This window comes from Schistocerca nitens, chromosome 5 (assembly GCF_023898315.1).
Source record: "Schistocerca nitens isolate TAMUIC-IGC-003100 chromosome 5, iqSchNite1.1, whole genome shotgun sequence".
Classification (NCBI taxonomy): Eukaryota; Metazoa; Arthropoda; class Insecta; order Orthoptera; family Acrididae; genus Schistocerca; species Schistocerca nitens.
The window spans coordinates 843,318,137-843,341,275 of NC_064618.1; the positions used below are offsets into that span (position 1 = coordinate 843,318,137).

At 44.3% G+C, this 23,139-nt stretch overlaps 1 protein-coding gene across 1 annotated transcript in view; it reads right to left on the minus strand.

Moving 5' to 3' along the window:
- Positions 1–224: 224 nt before the first annotated feature.
- LOC126260750 (Krueppel-like factor 16) overlaps positions 225–23,139 on the minus strand; it is an 80,292-nt gene continuing 57,377 nt past the window's right edge. Inside the window, exon 2 of the mRNA XM_049958088.1 lies at positions 225–476. Coding sequence (XP_049814045.1) covers positions 225–476 — 252 coding nt within the window. The remainder of the gene's footprint in view (positions 477–23,139) is intronic.

A 23,139-nucleotide genomic window follows, 5' to 3' on the forward strand; every position in this document is an offset into this window, starting at 1 on the left:
ACTGAGCATGCACAGTCCAGCGCAACACGTGCCTTAGTTGCGTTGTTGACCGTCCCTTACAACCACTGGTCACATTATTTTGCCTATCCCCTGTAGCTACCAAAGTGATGGATACCGTATCGGTGTCTATCAGCATCTCCACGCGTCGTGATTCACCCTCGTTATCGCGTGTCAGTAGTCGGCAGCCGCAGCAGCCAAACACCTGCGCTGCTCAGGTGGCATAATTAGCAGGGGGCGGAGACAGCGCCGGCTGGACTCGGGGTGCAGCGCGCGCCGCCCGGCACAATACCGTCAGCGGCCGTGGCAGCTTTGACAGCCGCTGCCGTCCCACAATGCGCGCTCGTTATTTCGAAGCCGGGGGCGACGCCGTCCTTCCGGCCGCGGACAGGCGGGGGCGGCGGCGGCGGCGGCGGCGGCCATCCGGCGGTGGCGTCGGCCGGCGACGCATTTCTGAGAACCCGCCATTCTTCTTGCTTCTGTTACGCAGCCCATTGTCCGGCTAATGGCGGCGACTTTCCGACTAGTAATAATGGGGCGAGCGGGCGAGGTGCTGTCTGTGCACCGAGGTCTGGGACTCTCGTTAGCGTCAAGCGAGCCAGTCAACGCATCTGCGGCTCATCAGCAGCTGCGCTGACGCCACACTGTGCCCAACAGTTGGCTACTGCAGTTACAAAGCAAGCTGTTGACCATGAGTAACATTATCCGCCATTACGTCTTATGCCAGAATCAGTGTTGCCAAATCAGCTTTTTTAGAACTAACTATGGCTAATTTTTAACACCATTTAGTTGGCAAACGTGTGCCTTACTTGGCTCTCGGAACACAATTATTTGGCTTCTTTTCTAGCCTTTGTTCCCCTTTTAGGACAATAAATTCGTGTTGGTTAAAGGAAAATTAGTTGCACTGAACTGAAATTTCAAAGCTCGATTCAGTATTCCATGCAAATCTATTATTACACTAAATTAAAAAGTACAGCAAAGCAAAGTAAAGCTGTAAAGGTGTGTGTTCTGGGCTCGTCAGCACAGACATACACAAGCCCAAAAACATAACTACGAAAAAGAAACAGCTGATAGACTAACTAGAAACTCTGTTGCAGCGTAGCATAGTATCGCAACTTCAGAATAATAAAGGAAGCTGTTCTGAGCAAAGCAGGCGTTGATATGTGCTGGATGAATTAGAAGGCACGCTATTAACTGTCGCAATAAACAATGTGCCAGCGACTGACTGTGGAGAAGAACAGCAAACTTCTGTTCACTGCAGGAGTTTGTCACTTGTAAGAAATAATGTAATTGATTTGGAAGAGCAGTTGAACTGAATGGACAGTGTCTTGAAAGGAGGGTATAAGATGAACACCAACAAAAGCAAAACGAGGGTGATGGAATGTAGTCGAATTAAGTCGGGTGATGCTGAGGGAATTAGATTAGGAAATGAGATACTTAAAGTAGTAAAGGAGTTTTGCTATTTGGGGAGCAAAATAACTTATGATGGTCGAAGCAGAGAGGATATAAAATGTAGACTGGCAATGGCAAGGAAAGCGTTTCTGAAGAAGAGAAATTTGTTAACATCGAGTATAGATTTAAGTGTTAGGAAGTCGTTTCTGAAAGTATTTGTATGGAGTGTAGCCATGTATGGAAGTGAAACATGGACGATAAATAGTTTAGACAAGAAGCTTTCGAAATGTGGTGCTACAGAAGAATGCTGAAGATTAGATGGGTAGATCACATAACTATTGGGGGGACGAGGAGCTTGTGGCACAACTTGACTAGAAGAAGGTATCGGTTGGTGGGACATGTTCTGAGGCATCAAGGGATCACCAATTTAGTACTGGTGGGCAGCGTGGAGGGTAAAAATCGTAGAGGGAGACCAAGAGATGATTCACTAAGCAGATTCAGAAGGATTTAGGCTGCAGTAGGTACTGGGAGATGAAGAGGCTTGCACGGGGTAGAGTAGCATGGAGAGCTGCATCAAACCAGTCTCAGGACTGCAGACGACAACAACAACAACTACTACTACTACCAGAAACATTATTTACGTTTTTGCTGTGAGAAAAAGAAAGTTATGCGAAAGAAACTGACATGAAGATGTTTACTCGTATTTAAATACATTTGTGCGTAAAAATATCGTGGTTTTAAAAAGAGCTAGTAACATTTTATATGCATATCATAGAAATAATAACTCAAGTTGTTAATAAGCATTCGAAGTACTAATGCAAGCAGAAATCATTTCTATAACAAGATACACAAGACAGACCTTTAAATTCTTGTTGTTTTACGTTTTTCTCTCCGACTAATAAAGCTATTCAAATGAAAGATCGTACATGCATTTCAAATGTGATGCCAAATCCTGAGGAACAGCTATTTTCTGAAGTTGTTTTCAACTGTATTACACACACGATATGAGTAAATCTGGCTAAATTATTTTTCAAGGGCTACATTTAAAAGAGTCCATGAGAATTATATCGCCATTGATTTCATTTTGACTTATTTGTGAATAAAATGTAATCAATTGTTTTTCATTTAGGGGACGTATACATACCTTACTGGATTTTCGTATACGCCACTCTTTCACTTAAATACCTTCAACAGTATAATTATTGCAAAATAAAAAACACAATAATACACCTTGTTTTATTTCTGCATGTTTGTGGCTTTTTCCATAGACATATTTACCTTATTTCGTTCTGGAGAATTGGCAATATTCGCTAGTTCGCCATAGTCCTCTTAAACATAACGTTGCACAGGCTGGCTGAAAATGTATTTCTATTGCACGATCAATTGCACCGTGTTATCGGTTATCACTAGCACAAATTTTTAATACAGGGTGGCGCGCGAAAAGCCTGCCCCGAGTACAGACTGCTTGTCAGTTACGCACGAATTGTTTCCCCCACTAACTGATATAACAACAAATAAACATGTTTATTCGTGGCATGCGCCCACGCTGTGGTAGGTCCGCATTTTCAGTACCGAGAAAACTAGATAATTTTTTCTCATTTCGTCGATATCAGTTGCATTGATATAAAATTCAGCTGTAGTGGTTACCGGTTTCGGGCTGACACGCCCATTTTCAAACCACACGCCTTGCTGTTAACCGTAGTTATTCATATAATATAGCGCCAAAAGGTACAGCAAAGGGTTCGTTTTTCTTTTATACGGCCCGTGCCACGGATTCCTCTCCTGTTCCAGCCCCTTCATCTCAGAGTAGCACTTTAACCTAAGTTCTCAATTATCTGCTGGATGTATTTCGATCCCCGTTTTCCTCTAAAGTTTTTGCCCTCTACAGCCTTTTGCCCTCTACAGCTCCCTCTAGTACCATGGAAATGGTTCCGTGATATGTCCTATTATCCAGTCCCTTCTCCTTGTCTGTGTTTTCACATATTCCTCTCCGATTCTACGCAGAACCTCTTCATTCGTTGCCTTATCAGCCCACCTAATTTTCAACATTCATGTGCAGCACCACATCTCAAATGCTTAGATTCTCTTCTGTTCCGGTTTTCCCACAGTCCAAGTTTCACTAGCATATAATTCTGTGCTCCAAATGTGCATTCTTAGAAATTTCTTCCTGAAATTAAGGCTTATGTTAGATACTTGTAGAATTCTCTTGGCCAGCAATGCCCTTTTTGCCAGTGCTAATCTGCCTTTGATGTCCTCCTTGCTCCGTCTGTCATTGGTTATTTTACTGCTTAGGCAGCAGAATTCCTTAAATTGATCTGCTTCGTAACCATCCATCCTGATGTTAAGTTTCTCGCTGTTCTCATTTCTGCTACTACTCATTACTATCGTCTTTTTTCGATTTACTCTCAATCCATATTCTACACTCATTAGACTGCCCATACCATTCAGCAGATCATGTAATGCTGCTTCATTTTGTCTCAGGAGAGCAATGTCATTATCGAATCGTGTCACTGATATCGTTTCACGTTGAATTTTAATTCTACAAAATATATAGTTGGCGAAAAGTACCCTCACTGATTTTGGACTATGCGTCCGTTGCTACTGACAGACACAACTAAGTGTGTCAGTCAGAGCAACGGACGCATAGTCTAAAATCAATGAGGGTACTTTTTAGCAACTGTATACTTTGTTATGTCTTTGGCGCCGCGTTGTATGAATAACTGCGGTTAACAGAAAGGTGCGTGGTTAGACAACAGGTGTGTCAGCACGAAAGCATTAACCACCACAGCTGAATTTTATATCAATGCAACTGAGACGGAAAATAAAAATAAAAATATCAAATTTCCTCAGGTAAAAATGTAATAATTAGATAGTAAAGAAACAACAAATAAGTTAATGGAATGGTCTGCATTTATTGAACTGATATCGTCTTTCACATTACCTCACTTCAGGTTCTGAAAGCGACCTCCTTGTACTTCAATGCATTTTTTTGTGCTTCCTAACGTGTGAATACTCACTCTGCCCAACTGTGCCTCATCTGTACTCAAAATTCCATTACGAAAATTGTCCTCCATGTCTTCTAACGTCATTGGGTAATTTGCGTAGTTTTCCCTTTAAATCATCTGACAGATAAAAGTCACGAGTGGTAATGAGACCACTGCGGCCTTTCTTCTGTGAATATTTCATGAATTCGTGAGACTGTCTCGGGTGAAGAGCAACAGGTTACCCCATCCTGTTCAGAGACAGTGTACGGGCGTTCATGACAGGTCAATAGGTGTAAAATTCCTTGAAGAGTCCCATGTACAAAACAGTGTTTACTGTTGTTTCAGAAAATAGGGGACCCACACACCACATCCTGATCTTTCCCGTGAAAACATTCTTCGTTAATCGTATACGTATTTTTTGTTGACCAGTGTCTGGTGTTCTAGGAGAACGCTTCCTCTCTACATCTACTACATCTACATGATTACTCTGCAGTTCACATTTAAGTGCTTGGCAGAGGGTTCATCGAACCACAATCATACTATCTCCCTACCATTCCACTCCCGAACAGCGCGCGGGAGAAACGAACACCTAAACCTTTCTGTTCGAGCTCTGATTTCTCTTATTTTATTTTCATGATCATTCCTACCTATGTAGGTTGGGCTCAACAAAATATTTTCGCATTCGGAAGAGAAAGTTGGTGACTGAACTTTCGTAAATAGATCTCGCCGCGACGAAAAACGTCCTTGCTTTAATGACTTCCATCCCAACTCGCGTATCATATCTGCCACACTCTCTAGCCTATTACGTGATAATACAAAACGAGCTGCCCTTTTTGCACCCTTTCGATGTCCTCCGTCAATCCCACCTGGTAAGGATTCCACACCGTGCAGCAATATTCTAACACAGGACGAACGAGTGTAGTGTAAGCTGTCTCTTTAGTGGACTTGTTGCATCTTCTAAGTGTCCTGCCAATGAAACGCAACCTTTCGCTAGCCTTCCCCACAATATTATCTATGTGGTCTTTCCAACTGAAGTTGTTCGTAATTTTTACACCCAGGTACTTAGTTGAATTGACAGCCTTGAGAATTGTACTATTTATCGAGTAATCGAATTCCAACGGATTTCTTTTGGAACTCATGTGGATCACCTCATACTTTTCGTTATTTAGCGTCAACTGCCACCTGCCACACCATACAGCAATCTTTTCTAAATCGCTTTGGAACTGATACTGGTCTTCGGATGACCTTACTAGGCGGTAAATTACAGCATCATCCGCGAACAACCAAAGAGAACTGCTCAAATTGTCACCCAGGTCATTTATATTGATCAGGAACAGCAGTGGTCCCAGGACGCTTGCCTGGGAAACACCTCATATCACTTCAGTTTTACGCGATGATTTGCCGTCTATTACTACGAACTGCGACCTTCCTGGCAGGAAATCATGAATCCAATCGCATAACTGAGACGATACCCCCTAGGCCCGCAGCTTGATTAGAAGTCTCAGTTGGAATCAGGCTTCATTACTCTCGAAATACGGTAGCGGATCCAGCATTCCAGTCTCAGTTGTTTGTCATACCGCCGTATTGTAATTCACTCTTTTTGCCTTATCTTCCTCCTTCAGTTCTTGGACATACGTCATTTTGTAGGAATTCATTCCTGTAGGCTGGCAAGACCTCCACGAAATGTTAACTTCTTGCGGAAATTTACGTATCGACTTCCTTGGACCTTGGAGCATCGTGCTCGAATTCCACTATCATAGAAGGTGTACGGACGGAAGGGGTTCGCTTCTTTAGGTGTTTGCAACTGACCCAGTAGTACGCCATTTAGTCAGTAAATCCTGTATACTGCTCTCTCCTGGTACGGAAACGCTAGGAAACTTTCTTACAAAAATGTCCTGCCGATACTCAAATAAACCAGTAGAGATATACGCGTCCTCTACTGCGATTGTTTCTTGAAGAAATGTATCTCGCTGGGGTATTTACACTAGTGTCCAAAATTAAAGCAACAAACCACTGTTTCCCCGTCCTGTATATAATTCGCGATATAATCATGAAAACTGTAACAGATCTCCGTACTGTCTTGTTCTGCACGGAAGATAACATTCCGGTCAACGAACAACCATGCCAACAATGACGTCAGGGCAGCTATCAAACGGGGTAATGTTTACCGGGAAGTCCAAATACGCAATCCCTGCGTACACAGCCATAGACTGTGCTGTATGGCACAGTGAAAACTTCTACCAGACTCTCTGCAATGGAGGGACATACGAAGAATGGAAGCAGGAGAGTCGCGAACTAATGTGCCCCGATGGCTTAATGTGAATCATTCGTATCCCGGATGAGGTGACAGTTTATACAGACCGAAACCGCATCCCGTAGACCAGGACAGGGCCGACGACGTGTGACATCGGAAAGAGAGGACCGTTCTTTGGCTGTAAAGGGACGACGGTACTGCCCCAGTACTGCACAGAAACTGACATCTCACTTCGCAGAATTCACTGGAAGTGTTATATCGAGGCAGACGGTGTACAGACGGCATCAGCAGAGTGTCCTTTATTGCCAGAGACCTGCTGTATTCTCAGAGGCATCTTCACAGAAAATTTGGAAATTTGTGGTAAGATATTATGCAACCCAACTGCTGACATCATCGCTCCCTAGGCTTACAAACTACTTAATCTAACTTAAACTAACTTACGCTAAGGACAACACACACACTCATGCCCAAGGGAGGACTCGAACCGCCGATGGGGGGGGGGGGGGCGCGAACCGTGACAAGACGCCTAAGACCGCGCAGCTACCCCGCGCGGCCATCTTCACTGAACGGAACCTCTAGAATGGAACCGTCATCATGCCACCTGGACGGTCGAACTGTGGGCCAATGTTCTTTTCAAAGATGATTTGGTCTGGAGAGTGATTCTCGGCGGATTCGCATCTGGAGGGAACGTGGAACACGATTTCTGGACTCAAACATTGTGGAAAGAGATCGATATGGAGTAGGATACCTAATGGTGTGAGCAGGGATTATATTGACCACTCGAACCCCTCTTCATGATATTGCACGAGTGAATCGGCAAGGTTTAACTGCTGTCAGGTATCATGACGAGATCTTTGGACGTCATATGTCGTTGCGAGGTGCTGTGAGCCCAGACTTCGTACTGATGGACGATAATGTTCAATCTCATAGAGCATGAGTGGTAGATACACTCCTGGAAATTGAAATAAGAACACCGTGAATTCATTGTCCCAGGAAGGGGAAACTTTATTGACACATTCCTGGGGTCAGATACATCACATGATCACACTGACAGAACCACAGGCACATAGACACAGGCAACAGAGCATGCACAATGTCGGCACTAGTACAGTGTATATCCACCTTTCGCAGCAATGCAGGCTGCTATTCTCCCATGGAGACGATCGTAGAGATGCTGGATGTAGTCCTGTGGAACGGCTTGCCATGCCATTTCCACCTGGCGCCTCAGTTGGACCAGCGTTCGTGCTGGACGTGCAGACTGCGTGAGACGACGCTTCATCCAGTCCCAAACATGCTCAATGGGGGACAGATCCGGAGATCTTGCTGGCCAGGGTAGTTGACTTACACCTTCTAGAGCACGTTGGGTGGCACGGGATACATGCGGACGTGCATTGTCCTGTTGGAACAGCACGTTCCCTTGCCGGTCTAGGAATGGTAGAACGATGGGTTCGATGACGGTTTGGATGTACCGTGCACTATTCAGTGTCCCCTCGACGATCACCAGTGGTGTACGGCCAGTGTAGGAGATCGCTCCCCACACCATGATGCCGGGTGTTGGCCCTGTGTGCCTCGGTCGTATGCAGTCCTGATTGTGGCGCTCACCTGCACGGCGCCAAACACGCATACGACCATCATTGGCACCAAGGCAGAAGCGACTCTCATCGCTGAAGACGACACGTCTCCATTCGTCCCTCCATTCACGCCTGTCGCGACACCACTGGAGGCGGGCTGCACGATGTTGGGGCGTGAGCGGAAGACGGCCTAACGGTGTGCGGGACCGTAGCCCAGCTTCATGGAGACGGTTGCGAATAGTCCTCGCCGATACCCCAGGAGCAACAGTGTCCCTAATTTGCTGGGAAGTGGCGGTGCGGTCCCCTACGGCACTGCGTAGGATCCTACGGTCTTGGCGTGCATCCGTGCGTCGCTGCGGTCCGGTCCCAGGTCGACGGGCACGTGCACCTTCCGCCGACCACTGGCGACAACATCGATGTACTGTGGAGACCTCACGCCCCACGTGTTGAGCAATTCGGCGGTACGTCCACCCGGCCTCCCGCATGCCCACTATACGCCCTCGCTCAAAGTCCGTCAACTGCACATACGGTTCACGTCCACGCTGTCGCGGCATGCTACCAGTGTTAAAGACTGCGATGGAGCTCCGTATGCCACGGCAAACTGGCTGACACTGACGGCGGCGGTGCACAAATGCTGCGCAGCTAGCGCCATTCGACGGCCAACACCGCGGTTCCTGGTGTGTCCGCTGTGCCGTGCGTGTGATCATTGCTTGTACAGCCCTCTCGCAGTGTCCGGAGCAAGTATGGTGGGTCTGACACACCGGTGTCAATGTGTTCTTTTTTCCATTTCCAGGAGTGTATTTTCTTGGAAACGGAAGAATTTGCACGCATGGCGTTGCCAGCTCGCCCTCCAGATTTGTATCCCATAGAGCAAATCTGGGATACACAAGTGACACGGGTTCCAACACACTAGCCTCCACCAGCCACTCTGCAAGACTTGTGAGCGGCCCTGCAGGAAGAATGGGCGTTATTGCCTCAACATGACACTGATGACATAGTTTATAGCATACCACCGTTGTCAGGCCTGTATTTCTGCCAGAGGCGGTCTCATCCCATACAGTGCACATTAACCAGTTGTCGGAATGTGTGTCTAAATCCGTTAAGTTGAAAAAAAGCAAACGAATAACATATCTGTTTATCGTTATTCATGTTGCAGTTGTTTACGTTCTCTGTTCTTTACATTGTTTATACTTCACTGTCTCCTGTTTATATTGTTTTGCGGCAAAATAAACGCAACTTTGCAAAATTTCTGTTTGTTGCTTTAATTGGGGACCCCAGGGTACTTCGCACGTATTAACCAAGTCGCAATGCCTAATAGCAGCTTCGAAATAATATGAGTAGATGCCAACTAACGGATGATATGACACAGTCTGGTACTCACGGTGGGTTTTTCGTGCGGCACGCTCTATAACCCACGAAACAGCCCATAAGTAACAGTACCCTTTGCCTTATGTGTATAAGGAATTCATGCGTGAAGCAACAACGTGATATACCATTCGATATTGGTATCGTGTCTTTAGTTTGGAATGTCAATTAATTTACGAATGTAAACTGACCGATGTCCATTTATTAGACTTATATTCTTGCAGTACTTCAGGAAAGCGAAATATACCTAACTATTGTACGCATAAAGGTCGCTTACTGAAATTTCCAAACAACCTGAAGAACTAATGTCTCTGCTCGGACAACGTATAAATGCGTAAGTAACACTACCCCTTTTCCACTGTAAAATAAAATACCCTTTCTCAATTAAGTATCAGTTCCTCTACCAAAATTTTCGAATTATGATCATTTGATCAATCTTTTGCTACGTGCAAATTAAAACAGCAATAATTGTTTTAATTACGAGCCAGTCGCATTCTGCGCCAGAGGAAGAAGGTCAGTTTCCGTGGATATATGTATACACACATCAAAAAATGTTTTGCATCACCCCGGTTCCCAGCACTCCTGAAGATAGACGTTGACTGTGGATATTTTATCACAGACACAGTCCCCTTGACTGTTCAGAGATGTCAATAAACCCGCTCATAGATATAAACAGCCATGCATGAACAGCGCCTCTTAGACGGACGGGGTCTGACAGCCCATGAGTTCCAGTCATTCCACCGGGAAGGAGGTACACGCCTCGTGTTGTCTGTAGTTCTGGACAGTCAATACCGCGGTTCGATCGCGTCTGCATTGTTACTTTGTGCCAGAAATAGCTCTCAACAAGTGAAGTGTCCAGGCGTCTCGGAGTGAACCAAAGCGATGTTCTTCGGACATGGAGGAATTACAGAGAGACAGGAACTGTCGACGACGTGCCTCGGTCAGGCCGTCCAAGGGTTCAAATGGTTCAAATGGCTCCAAGCACTATGGGATTTAACGTCTGAGGTCATCAGCCCGCTAGACTTAGAACTTCTTAAGCCTAACTAACCTAAGGACATCACACACATGCCAGAGGCAGGATTCCAACTTGCGGCCGTAGCAGCAGCGCGGTTCCGGACTGAAGTGTCTAGAACCGCTCGGCCACAACGGCCGGCCCGCCCAAGGGCTACTACTGCAGCCGATGACGGCTACCTATGGATTATGGCTCGGAGGAATCCTGACAGCAACGCCACCATGTTGGATAGTGCTTTCCGTGCAGCCACAGGACGTCGTGTTACGACTCAAACTGTGCACAATAGGCAGTATGATGCAAAGTTTCACTCCCAAAGTTCATGGCGAGGTCCAGCTTTCCAACCACAGCCCCATGCAGCGCGGTACAGGTGGGCCCAACAACATGCCGAATGGACCGCTCAGGATTCGCATCACGTTCTCTTCACTGATAAGTGTTGTTATGATGACGACGAACGAATCGTCGCCCATGTGAATGACTGGTGGCCAATGCTAAATAGAAACACACAAATCTCTTCTTTCCATATACAACAGGTTTGTCAGTAAAGTCCATAAGGAGCTGGCTCCATGGTATGGGTCTGCAACTACTAAAATAATTAGAAGTCATTGGTAAATAATAATATATTTTACTTAACTGGTGATACAGGATGAATATAATTACAAACAGTGAGCTATAGAGGTATCATGTAGGGCATACTGTAACTAAGCTTGTTAGAGGTTGCTTCCAATCAGCTGAAGGCTCTACTACTTTCCTACTTGACGTCCCGAGGAAGAGTGGACGTGCGCTCGCTAGAGACTTGTTGCAAGACGCAGAGCGGCGCTGGCGGCGCTAGTCTCGACTCGCGGTTCCAGCGATTCTAGTACGGACCGCGGTCGATAACTGCGAGCCCTATCAATTGTGGTATCGAACGCTGACACCACAAATGTCGCATATGCTTTCAACCAAGCAATTCCTGGAGATGTGTTTGGAGGCAACCCCGTCAGGCTGAACGCCGTAGACGCCGTCCAGCGAGTGTAGCAAGGTGTAGGTTCCTGCTGTTTTTGGGTGGCATTATGTGGAGCCGACGTACGCCGCTGATGGTCATGGAAGGCGCCGTAACGGCAGTACGATACGTGAATGCCATCCTCCGGCCGATAGTGCACCCATATCGGCAGTATATTGGCAAGGCATTCGTCTTCATGGACGACAATTCCGGCCCCTACCGTGTACATCTTATGAAATACTTCCTTCAGGATAACTAGACTAGAGTGGCCAGCATGTTCTCCAGGCATGAACCCTGTCGCACACGCCTGGGAGGGATTGAAAAGGGATGTTTATGGACGACGTAACCCACCAACCACTGTGAGGGATCTACGTCGAATCGCCGTTGAGGAGTGGGACAATCTGGACCAACAGTGCCCTGATTAACTTGTGGATAGTATGCCACGACGAATACAGGCATGCATCAATGGAAGAGAACGTGCAACTGGGTATTATAGGTACCGGTATGTACAGCAATCTGGACCACCACCTCTGAAGATCTCGCTGTATGGTGGTACAACATGCAATGTGTGGTTTTCATGAGCAATAAAAAGGGCGGAAATGATGTTTATGTTGATCTCTATACCAATTTTCTGTACAGGTTCCCCGGAACTCTCAGAACCGAGGTGATGGAAAACATTTTTGGTATATATATATATATATATATATATATATATATATATATATATATATATATATATATATATATATATTCGTATTATGTAATGTTTACGATACACGAAACATTACATAATACGAATGACTAGCACCAAGCAGATGAATGTCAAGTACGTAAGTATTAAATATTATTATTATGCAGTATTATGCCTAGTGGCAGGTCTGTGTTTTTGTATGGGGAATTTCTGATGCCAATGTTCCCTGTCTTCAGCTTCTTCCTCTAGTCTGCTGTATCCCTTTCCATCTATCTTGTCATTCAAAAGTTGAACTTTTATTCTTCTTCGGTCTATCTTTCCTTTAATCTTCCCTTCAAAAACTTCGTATATGTGCCCTCCGTGTCTGTGTCCGATCCAGTTGGCCTTCCTCTGAAGAACTGTATTCAGAATGTCTCTCTTCTCCCCTACTCTTCTCAGTAGACTTGCTCTCCATTCTTCTCCAGCACCACATTTCAAAACTCATGGGTTTTTTCCTTTTTTCTCATGATCCACGTCTCTGCTGGGTACAGTGCAGTGCTCCAGATGTGGCACTTCACTGGTTTCTTCCTTTTCTTGCTCGAATTTCATTCGTCACCGATTTCCCAAGTACTTGAACTGTTTTACATCCTCCAGTTCTCGATTATCGATGGTTATCCTCATAGGTTTCTCCCTTTTTTATATTCGCACCACCTTTTATTTTTCTATGTTGATTTCCATGCCGTATTTCCTTCCAGTTTCGATCAACTGGTTCATCAGGTGTGGCAGTTGTCTTTGATTTTTAGTGAGCACTACCAGGTCGTCTGCATACTCGATGGTATTGATGAGGCGTCCTCCTATCCTGAAGTTTCCGTAACCTCTCAAAGCTATGCCTTTGAAGAGACTCGGCGATAGACAACACCCTTGTCTCATGCCTCTTCCTATTTCCACTCTGCTTGTTTCTCCACAGTTCAGCGGCACCTTTATTGTTTGTCCCACGTACAAGTTGAGAGTTAGTCTCCGGCCTCTCCAGTTTATTCCTGTCTCCTTAAGGATGTTCATTAATTTTATCCAGTTGACTCTGTCAAAAGCCTTCTGCCAGTCTATAAAAAACACAAACTTGTTCGTTAACAGCGAAAACTCTCTCCGACAATATCCTCACAATGCCGATGGCGTCTCTGGTTCCTTTTCCCTTCCTAAATCCAAACTGGTCCTCTCGTATTACTTCTTCTATTTTATGTTCCAGCCGTCTGTTGGGTATTCTTGCAATAATCTTCGCTGCATGTGAGATTAAACTGATTGTTCTGAAATCACTACATTTCTTGGCTTGCTGTTTCTTAAGAGCAACCATTGTGACATCTTAAAAGTCCGTAGACCATTTCCCACTTTCATAGATTTTGTTTATGTGTTGTGTCAGTGCCTTAAAAACCTCTTTCTCGATTTCTTTCAGCAAATCTACCGATATGTCGTCATCTCCTGTGGCTTTCCTCCTATTCATATCCTTAATCGTCTTCTCCACTTCGTCAGTATACTAGGTCCGTTTTCGTCTTCGTCAATATCTTCCTATGTCTCTATTTCAGTGCCTATTGAGCGATGTTCCTTATCGTAGAGTTCCTTTATATATTTTTCCCATACTTTCAGCACCTCCGTTTTTTCAGTAACCATTTGTCCTTTAAAGTCTTCTATCCCGAAAATCCTTACTCCTCTGTTTTCTCTGCCTCCCAGCTTCTTTCTTTTCTGGTACATAATGTCATACCTTCCTCTTCCTCGTAGGTCTTCTATTTCGTTGCACATTCCTTCCATATACTTTCCTTTCGCTTTGTCGGTTTCTCTTCTGAGTGCATTGTTAAGTCTTCTATATTCTTCTTCAATAGCATTTTTGTTCTTCCTCCTTTCCTCCATCTTTTCCAGCATCTCATTGGTAATCCATAGTTTCTCTCTCTCTTTGCTTCCCCCCAAACTTCCTTCTTTAATGTATACCATAAAACCTGTTTAACATTTCGCCAATGCCCATCCACATTTTCACTTGTATTTTGACCTCTCATTCCCCTAAATTGTAGTTCTCTCTTAGCTTTTCCAGGTCCCATCTCTGCTTTCTCCTCTCATGCTATCGTATCCTCTTCAATCTTGTACTGATGGCTGCAACCAAAAGGTTGTGATCAGAATCGACATCAGCAGCTTGCAGAGTCTTAGCGTCTTTCACTCTATCCGTAGTCTATCCGGTATCTGTTATTGTCTCCCAGGCTCTTACATGTGTACAGTTTACTCTTCCTTTTATTAAACCAAGAGTTCATCACCACCAAGTTGTTTCTCTGACAGAGTTCCACTAACGTCCCTCCTCTGTCGTTTCTTCTTCTTAATCTATACTGACCCACGATGTTTCCTTCTCTACTTGTTGAACCACACTATTAAAGTCGCCCATAATTATATTATTTACTCTTCCTATGCCTTCAGAATATTTTATATCTTCTATTTCATCGTAAATTTTCTCGACTCCTTCGTCGTCATGCTCTGATGTTGGCATGTACTCTTGTAATATCAGAATGTCCACTCCTTGTACACCTACTTTCACGAACATTAAACGATCGCTATGGCATACCACTTTAGTCACAGTTTGAACTATTTGATTTCCCATCACTATTGCCACACCACCTTCAAACTTCTTCCACCTGTATAAAACATTGTGTAATCGCCTGAGTTTACTTCACCCCTATCTGTCCATCTCACTACACTTCAACCCATCATGCACACTTCACGTTTGCCGGCCAGGGTGGTCGAGCGGTTCTAGGCGCTACAGTCTGGAACCGTGAGACCGCTACGGTCGCAGGTTCGAATCCTGACTCGGGCATGGATGTGCGTGATGTCCTTAGGTTAGTTAGGTTTAAGTAGTTCTAAGTTTTAAGAGAGTGATGACCTCAGAAGTTAAGTCCCATAATGCTCAGAACCATTTGAAACATTTGAACACTTCACGTTTGTCCATTTCTCTCTTTAGATATTTCAGTTTTCCTGATGTTCGAAGTGTTCTTACATTCCATGTCCCGATCCTGAACTTAAAATAATCATCTCTTTCGATGACTCCCTCTGAAATACTCCCCACCTGGAGATCCGAACGGGGGAGTAGTTTACCTCCGGAATATTTTACTCCAGGAAGTGCCGTCATGATTCTGCGTCTTCCGACATAAAACATAAGATAATTAAAATTTATAGTTACAGATATACAATTCACACAGTTAAGACAATTAAAATGCAAACTTTTGGTTAATAAAACGAAAAGAAAGAAAGAAAGATATCACCTTGGGATCTGTGGACACCAAAGATCCTGCTATACAGGAGAAATGTTTCATAGTTGCGAAGTTCAACAAGTGCTCTCGGCTCGTAAGGTATGCATTTTAGAGTCCATATTCACTGGATATTTTGTCTTGGTTTGCTCCATAATATCGCGTTTCAAAGTTTGGAACTACTTTTTTATCACCCTATGAATTATGTAGAAATAAGAGCCAGGGGCAGATGTGGACTCTGACCACAATCTATTGGTTATGACCTGTAGATTAAAACTGAAGAAACTGCAAAAAGGTGGGAATTTAAGGAGATGGGACCTGGATAAACTGAAAGAACCAGAGGTTGTTCAGAGTTTCAGGGAGAGCATAAGGGAACAATTGACAGGAATGGGGGAAAGAAATACAGTAGAAGAAGAATGGGTAGCTTTGAGGGATGAAGTAGTGAAGGCAGCAGAGGATCAAGTAGGTAAAAAGACGAGGGCTAGTAGAAATCCTTGGGTAACAGAAGAAATATTGAATTTAATTGATGAAAGGAGAAAATGTAAAAATGCAGTAAATGAAGCAGGCAAAAAGAGATACAAACGTCTCAAAAATGAGATCGACAGGAAGTGCAAAATGGCTAAGCAGGGATGGCTAGAGGACAAATGTAAGGATGTAGAGGCTTATCTCGCTAGGGGTAAGATAGATACTGCCTACAGGAAAATTAAAGAGACCTTTGGAGATAAGAGAACCACTTGTATGAACATCAAGAGCTCAGATGGAAACCCAGTTCTAAGCAAAGAAGGGAAGGCAGAAAGGTGGAAGGAGTATATAGAGTGTCTATACAAGGGCGATGTACTTGAGGACAATATTATGGAAATGGAAGAGGATGTAGATGAAGATGAAATGGGAGATACGATACTGCGTGAAGAGTTTGACAGAGCACTGAAAGACCTGAGTCGAAACAAGGCCCCCGGAGTAGACAACATTCCATTGGAACTACTGACGGCCTTGGGAGAGCCAGTCCTGACAAAACTCTACCATCTGGTGAGCAAGATGTATGAAACAGGCGAAATACCCTCAGACTTCAAGAAGAATATAATAATTCCAATCCCAAAGAAAGCAGGTGTTGACAGATGTGAGAATTACCGAACAATCAGTTTAATAAGTCACAGCTGCAAAATACTAACACGAATTCTTTACAGACGAATGGAAAAACTAGTAGAAGCCGACCTCGGGGAAGATCAGTTTGGATTCCGTAGAATCACTGGAACACGTGAGGCAATACTGACCTTACGACTTATCTTAGAAGAAAGATTAAGGAAAGGCAAACCTACGTTTCTAGCATTTGTAGACTTAGAGAAAGCTTTTGACAATGTTGACTGGAATACTCTCTTTCAAATTCTAAAGGTGGCAGGGGTAAAATACAGGGAGCGAAAGGCTATTTACAATTTGTACAGAAACCAGATGGCAGTTATAAGAGTCGAGGGACATGAAAGGGAAGCAGTGGTTGGGAAGGGAGTAAGACAGGGTTGTAGCCTCTCCCCGATGTTATTCAATCTATATATTGAGCAAGCAGTAAAGGAAACAAAAGAAAAATTCGGAGTAGGTATCAAAATCCATGGAGAAGAAATAAAAACTTTGAGGTTCGCCGATGACATTGTAATTCTGTCAGAGACAGCAAAGGACTTGGAAGAGCAGTTGAACGGAATGGATGGGGTCTTGAAGGGAGGATATAAGATGAACATCAACAAAAGCAAAACGAGGATAATGGAATGTAGTCGAATTAAGTCGGGTGATGCTGAGGGGATTAGATTAGGAAATGAGACACTTAAAGTAGTAAAGGAGTTTTGCTATTTGGGGAGCAAAATAACTGATGATGGTCGAAGTAGAGAGGATATAAAATGTAGACTGGCAATGGCAAGGAAAGCGTTTCTGAAGAAGAGAAATTTGTTAACATCGAATATAGATTTAAGTGTCAGGAAGTCATTTCTGAAAGTATTTGTATGGAGTGTAGCCATGTATGCAAGTGAAACATGGACGGTAAATAGTTTGGACAAGAAGAGAATAGAAGCTTTCGAAATGTGGTGCTACAGAAGAATGCTGAAGATTAGATGGGTAGATCACATAACTAATGAGGAGGTACTGAATAGGATTGGGGAGAAGAGGAGTTTGTGGCACAATTTGACCAGAAGAAGGGATCGGTTGGTAGGACATGTTCTGAGGCATCAAGGGATCACCAATTTAGTATTGGAGGGCAGCGTGAAGGGTAAAAATCGTAGGGGGAGACCAAGAGATGAATACACTAAGCAGATTCAGAAGGATGTAGGTTGCAGTAGGTACTGGGAGATGAAGAAGCTTGCACAGGATAGAGTAGCATGGAGAGCTGCATCAAACCAGTCTCAGGACTGAAGACCACAACAACAACAACATAATGCATCTTAAACACACAGCGGAAATTGCTACTTCTTAATCTTTTATTTATTACTTATTGCAAACGCGACACATCTGTGCTGTTTCGGTAGTTAAAAATCAAATTAATAAAAAAATGGTTCAAATGGCTCTGAACACTATGGGACTCAACATCTGAGGTCATCAGTCCCCTAGAACTTAGAACTACTTAAACCTAACTAACCTAAGGACATCACACACATCCATGCCCAAGGCAGGATTCGAACCTGCGACCGTAGCAGTCATGCGGTTCCGGACTGAATTGCCTAGAACCGCACGGCCACCGCGGCCGGTTCAAATTAATAAAAAATTATGTGCAATGTGTATGCTGTCATAAGCTTTGTGAATTAGTTTGTATCTATTTACCACCGGTTTCGGTGATACAATTTACGATTTTTAGGTCCCTTGGTATGTAGAACATACCCTGATCAGCCAGAACGTTATGACCAGCGACCCATTATCGATATAAACGCGTCCAGATAAAAGGAGGGTCATGTGGCGAGGAAAGACTACTAGCCAGACACATTCATGGTGCATGTAGTACCATTGAGTGTGCTATCTGTATGTTTAATGAGGAAGGCACGGTCTGTCTGAGTCTGACCGAGGGCAGCTTGTGCTGGCCCGGACGCTGAGCATAAGCATTTCGGAAACTGCAAAACTTGTTGTGTGTTCGAGGAGTGCTGTGGTGAGTGTCTTCAAGACGTGGCGAAACCACATCCACACTTTGTGGGGTTGGGTGGCCACCCCTCGTTACACATCTCGGACGTCGTAGGCTGGACAGACAGGTAAAAGAGGCCAGGCGGCGAACTGTGGAGTAACTAATATCAGATTTTAATGCTGGGGAGATTATAAGTGTGTCTGAACGCACAGTGTTCCGAACACTCCCAGCGATGGCCCTCCGCAGCCGACGTCCCATGCATGTGCCAACGTTACCGCCACGATAATATACAACTAAAACCGAAATGGGCACTTAACCATCGGCACAGGACGTTGGTACAGTGGCAGAGCGTTGCATGGTTTGACGAATCCCGATACCTTACTCTCCATGCCGATGGGAGGGCGCGAATGCGCCATCTTCCAGAGGAAGAGCTCCTGTTCAAAAAATATTCAAATGTGTGTGAAATCTTATGGGACTTAACTGCTAAGGTCACCAATCCCTAAGCTTACACACAACCTAAATTATCCTAAGGACAAACACACACATCCATGCCCGAGGGAGGACTCGAACCTCCACCGGGACCAGCCGCACAGTCCAGGACTGCAGCGCCTTAGACCGCTCGGCTAATCCCCTTGACACCTGTACTGCGGAATGAAGACAAGCTGGCGGCCGCTTCATTACGCTATGGGGAACATTCAAGTGGGCATCCTTGGAAACAACGGAGTTCTTGCGAAGCACCATGACAACCAAGGGGTATCGTACACTGGTTGCAGACCACGTAACCACTTCATGACGATCGTGTTTCCCGACGGCAGTGGCATTTTTCAACAAGATAATGCACCAAGTACAGGAGTGTCATGTACTGGTTCGAGGAACACAGTGGCGATTTCCTATTGATGTGCTGGCCCCCCAACTCGCCACACCTGAACCCGTTCGAACACATCTGGGATGTGGTTCACTTTGGCGTCAGACCTCATGCCACCTCCCCTGAATTTACGAGAATTAGGTGACTTATATGTGCATATGTGGTGCCCCCACTCCCTCCGGCAGCCTAACAAGGCCTCACTGCTTCCATGCCATGACGCATCGCCGGTGTTATTTTTGGAGAACAGAACAGCCTATACTGTAGGTATACATGCTTATTGAAGACTGTATCACTCTTTTATTAAAACATAACATTTTTCATGCAAAATACACCCCTCAATAACCCTATATCCCCGAAACATACGCTGTTTGGTTCTCCATAAAAAAAACTGCAATAAATTTGTTACGACAGACATTTCTGTAACTGATGTCTTCATTATTTTAAAACTATGTCAACATATGTATTGTACATAAGGATCTGAAGATAGTGATTTGTTTCACCGAAACCGGTAGTACTCAGTGAGAGCTAAAACACTCAGCTGAAGGCATCATTATTATTTGTGAGTGCAGGCTTTCTCGGCGAATTTCATATATGAAGACTTCACGGGTTGTCAGCCGAGTAGCTTCGTCGTCTCGTAGCAAAGTTTCGATGGAATTCAGTCGAAGATGATGGAGATGCATTCCATCGAAACTTTGCTACGAGACGAAGACGCTACTCGGCTGACAACCCGTGAAGACTTCATATATCATCATTATTGCATACAAACATAGCAGCTGCTTCGCAGCACCTGTCAGAAGATGGATGTATATAACACAACTTGGTTTCTTAACCTGGACATTGTAACAATTCCGCCCACATAAATATCTTCGAGGGAGGATCTAACCAAGTTTTAGATACATTACTTTATTTCTGTATGAAAAAGTATCCGGGATATAAATATATGACATTAGCCAAATTAAGTTAACTCTGCAGAAGGATTTTCATAGTTGTTTCTTCTATAGGATATGACCTGCTCCTGGTAAAAATGTCACCCATGTTGGGTGTACGTCGAAGTCTGTGTATGGATTTTCACGTCGAGAGAAAAAAATGCACAGTTCCAGTTTATTTACAAAAATGATAGTCGTAAGTGTGAGTTTGACAGAGCACTGAAAGACCTGAGACGAAACAAGGCTCCGGGAGTAGATAACATTCAATTAGAACTACTGACAGCCTTGGGAGAGCCAGTCTTGACAAAACTCGACCATCTGGTGAGCAAGACGTATGAGACAGACTTCAGAAGGAATATAATAATTCCAGTCCCAAAGAAAGCAGGTGTTGACAGATGTGAAAATTACTGAACTATCAGTTTAATAAGTCACGGCTGCAAAGTACTAACGCGAATTCTTTACAGTCGAATGGAAAAACTGGTAGAAGCCAACCTCGGGGAAGATCAGTTTGGATTCCGTAGAATAATTGGAACACATGAGGCAATACTGACTCTACGACTTATCTTAGAAGCTAGATTAAGGAAAGACAAACCTACTTTTCTAGCATTTGTAGACTTAGAGAAAGCTGTTGACAATGTTGACTGGAATACTCTCTTTCAAATTCTGAACAATTTGTACAGAAACCAGATGGCAGTTATAAGGGTCGAGAGGCACGAAAAGGAAGCAGTGGTTGGGAAGGGAGTGAGACAGGGTTGTAGCCTATCCCCGACGTTATTCAATCTGTATATTGAGCAAGCAGTAAAGGAAACAAAAGAAATATTCGGAGCAGGTATTAAAATCCATGGAGAAGAAATAAAAACTTTGAGGTTTGCCGACGACATTGTAATTCTGTCAGAGACAGCAACGGATTTGGAAGAGCAGTTGAACGGAATGGGTAATGTCTTGAAAGTAGGATATAAGATGAACATCAACAAAAGCAAAACGACGATAATGGAATGAAGTCAGATTAAATCAGGTGATGCTGAGGGAATTAGATTAGGAAATGAGACACTTAAAGTAGTAAAGGAGTTTTGCTATTTGGGGAGCAAAATAACTGATGATGGTCGAAGTAGAGAGGATATAAAATGTAGACTGGAAAGCGTTTCTGAAGAAGAGAAATTTGTTAACATCGAGTATAGATTTAAGTGTCAGGAAGTTGTTTCTGAAAGTATTTGTATGAAGCGTAGCCATGGATGGAAGTGAAACATGGACGATAAATAGTTTGGACAAGACGAGAATAGAAGCTTTCGAAATGTGGTGCTACAGAAGGATGCTGAAGATTAGATGGGTAGTTCACATAACTAATGAGGAGGTATTGAATGGGATTGAGGAGAAGAGAAGTTTGTGGCACAACTTGACTTGAAGAAGGGATCGGTTGGTAGGACATGTTCTGAGGCATCAAGGGATCATCAGTTTAGTATTGGAGGGCAGCGTGGAGGGTAAAAATCGTAGAGGGAGACCAAGAGATGAATACACTGTGCAGATTCAGAAGGATGTAGGTTGCAGTATGTACTGGGAGATGAAGAAGCTTGCACAGAATAGAGTAGCATGGAGAGCTGCATCAAATCAGTCTCAAGATTGAAGACCACAACAACAACAGTCGTAACTGCGGGAAACATACCCCTTGCTGCCACTCTCTTTTCACTCAGTATCTTCCCGTTACTCAGAGTCTAACTGTAAATTCATTGAGCAAAATGGTTTATATTAAGTAGTGCTTAGTGCCTCGCAATATGCAGTACCTTATAAAGACAGTCTGCAACGCGTGCATTACTCAGTATTTTGCTTCAATAGAAGTGTTCGTCCATCTTCTGGTGGCATCTAGGCGAAATGCAATAAGGGCCACTTGTCGCGATGAATGCCACTCTTTCGCGCATGACCGTAGCTCTCTCTTCCCCATTACTGACGCACACATAAATGTTAAAAATTCTCCATCAAAGTATTTCTTCTGTGTGAGCCGTGGCGGTCGCTACTGGCGCGCCAGTCTCTTGGATGTCCATTATCGATCCTTCGATGTTTCTGGTCTTTGCATGTCTTGTTGTTTTCCGCATTCGCGGGGTGAGTGGTAGTTGACGTTTCCTCGGGCTACCTGCTGAGACGCCGCGAGGCACGAGGTGTGGAAGCAACCACGTATATGTGAAGTTGGTTGTACGTGGTCTGCCGGTTCAGGATGGAGGATATGTGTTGGCTACCTGCCTGTCTGCTCTCCAGATTTTGCACGCCGTGTCTTGCGACCGCCTAGCTTGGGTTGCTGCCTGGTGTATCCTACACGAGCCATACCGGACATCCAGCAGAAGTTAAGCAGCCTTGTGTTTCTTTTAAAAAAAAATGGTTCAAATGGCTCTGAGCACTATGGGACTCAACTGCTGTGGTCATAAGTCCCCTAGAACTTAGAACTACTTAAACCTAACTAACCTAAGGACATCACACACATCCATGCCCGAGGCAGGATTCGAATCTGCGACCGTAGCGGTCGTGCGGTTCCAGACTGTAGCGCCTTCAACCGCTCGGCCACTCCGGCCGGCGTTTCTTTTAAAGAAAAGGAGCAAATGTATAAGACCTTTTGTAACCAATTTTGGTGGCCTCTTAAGTGTGTCCTTCGCGTTTACACTGCCTTTGGGGAGAGCTAATTCTTTTAAATTTAAATAGTTGGGTTTCCCTGTCCTTTATAATCTTTTGGGGGTTTTATTTGATTTTTGTCTTTGGGGTTCCTTCCTTGTGCTTG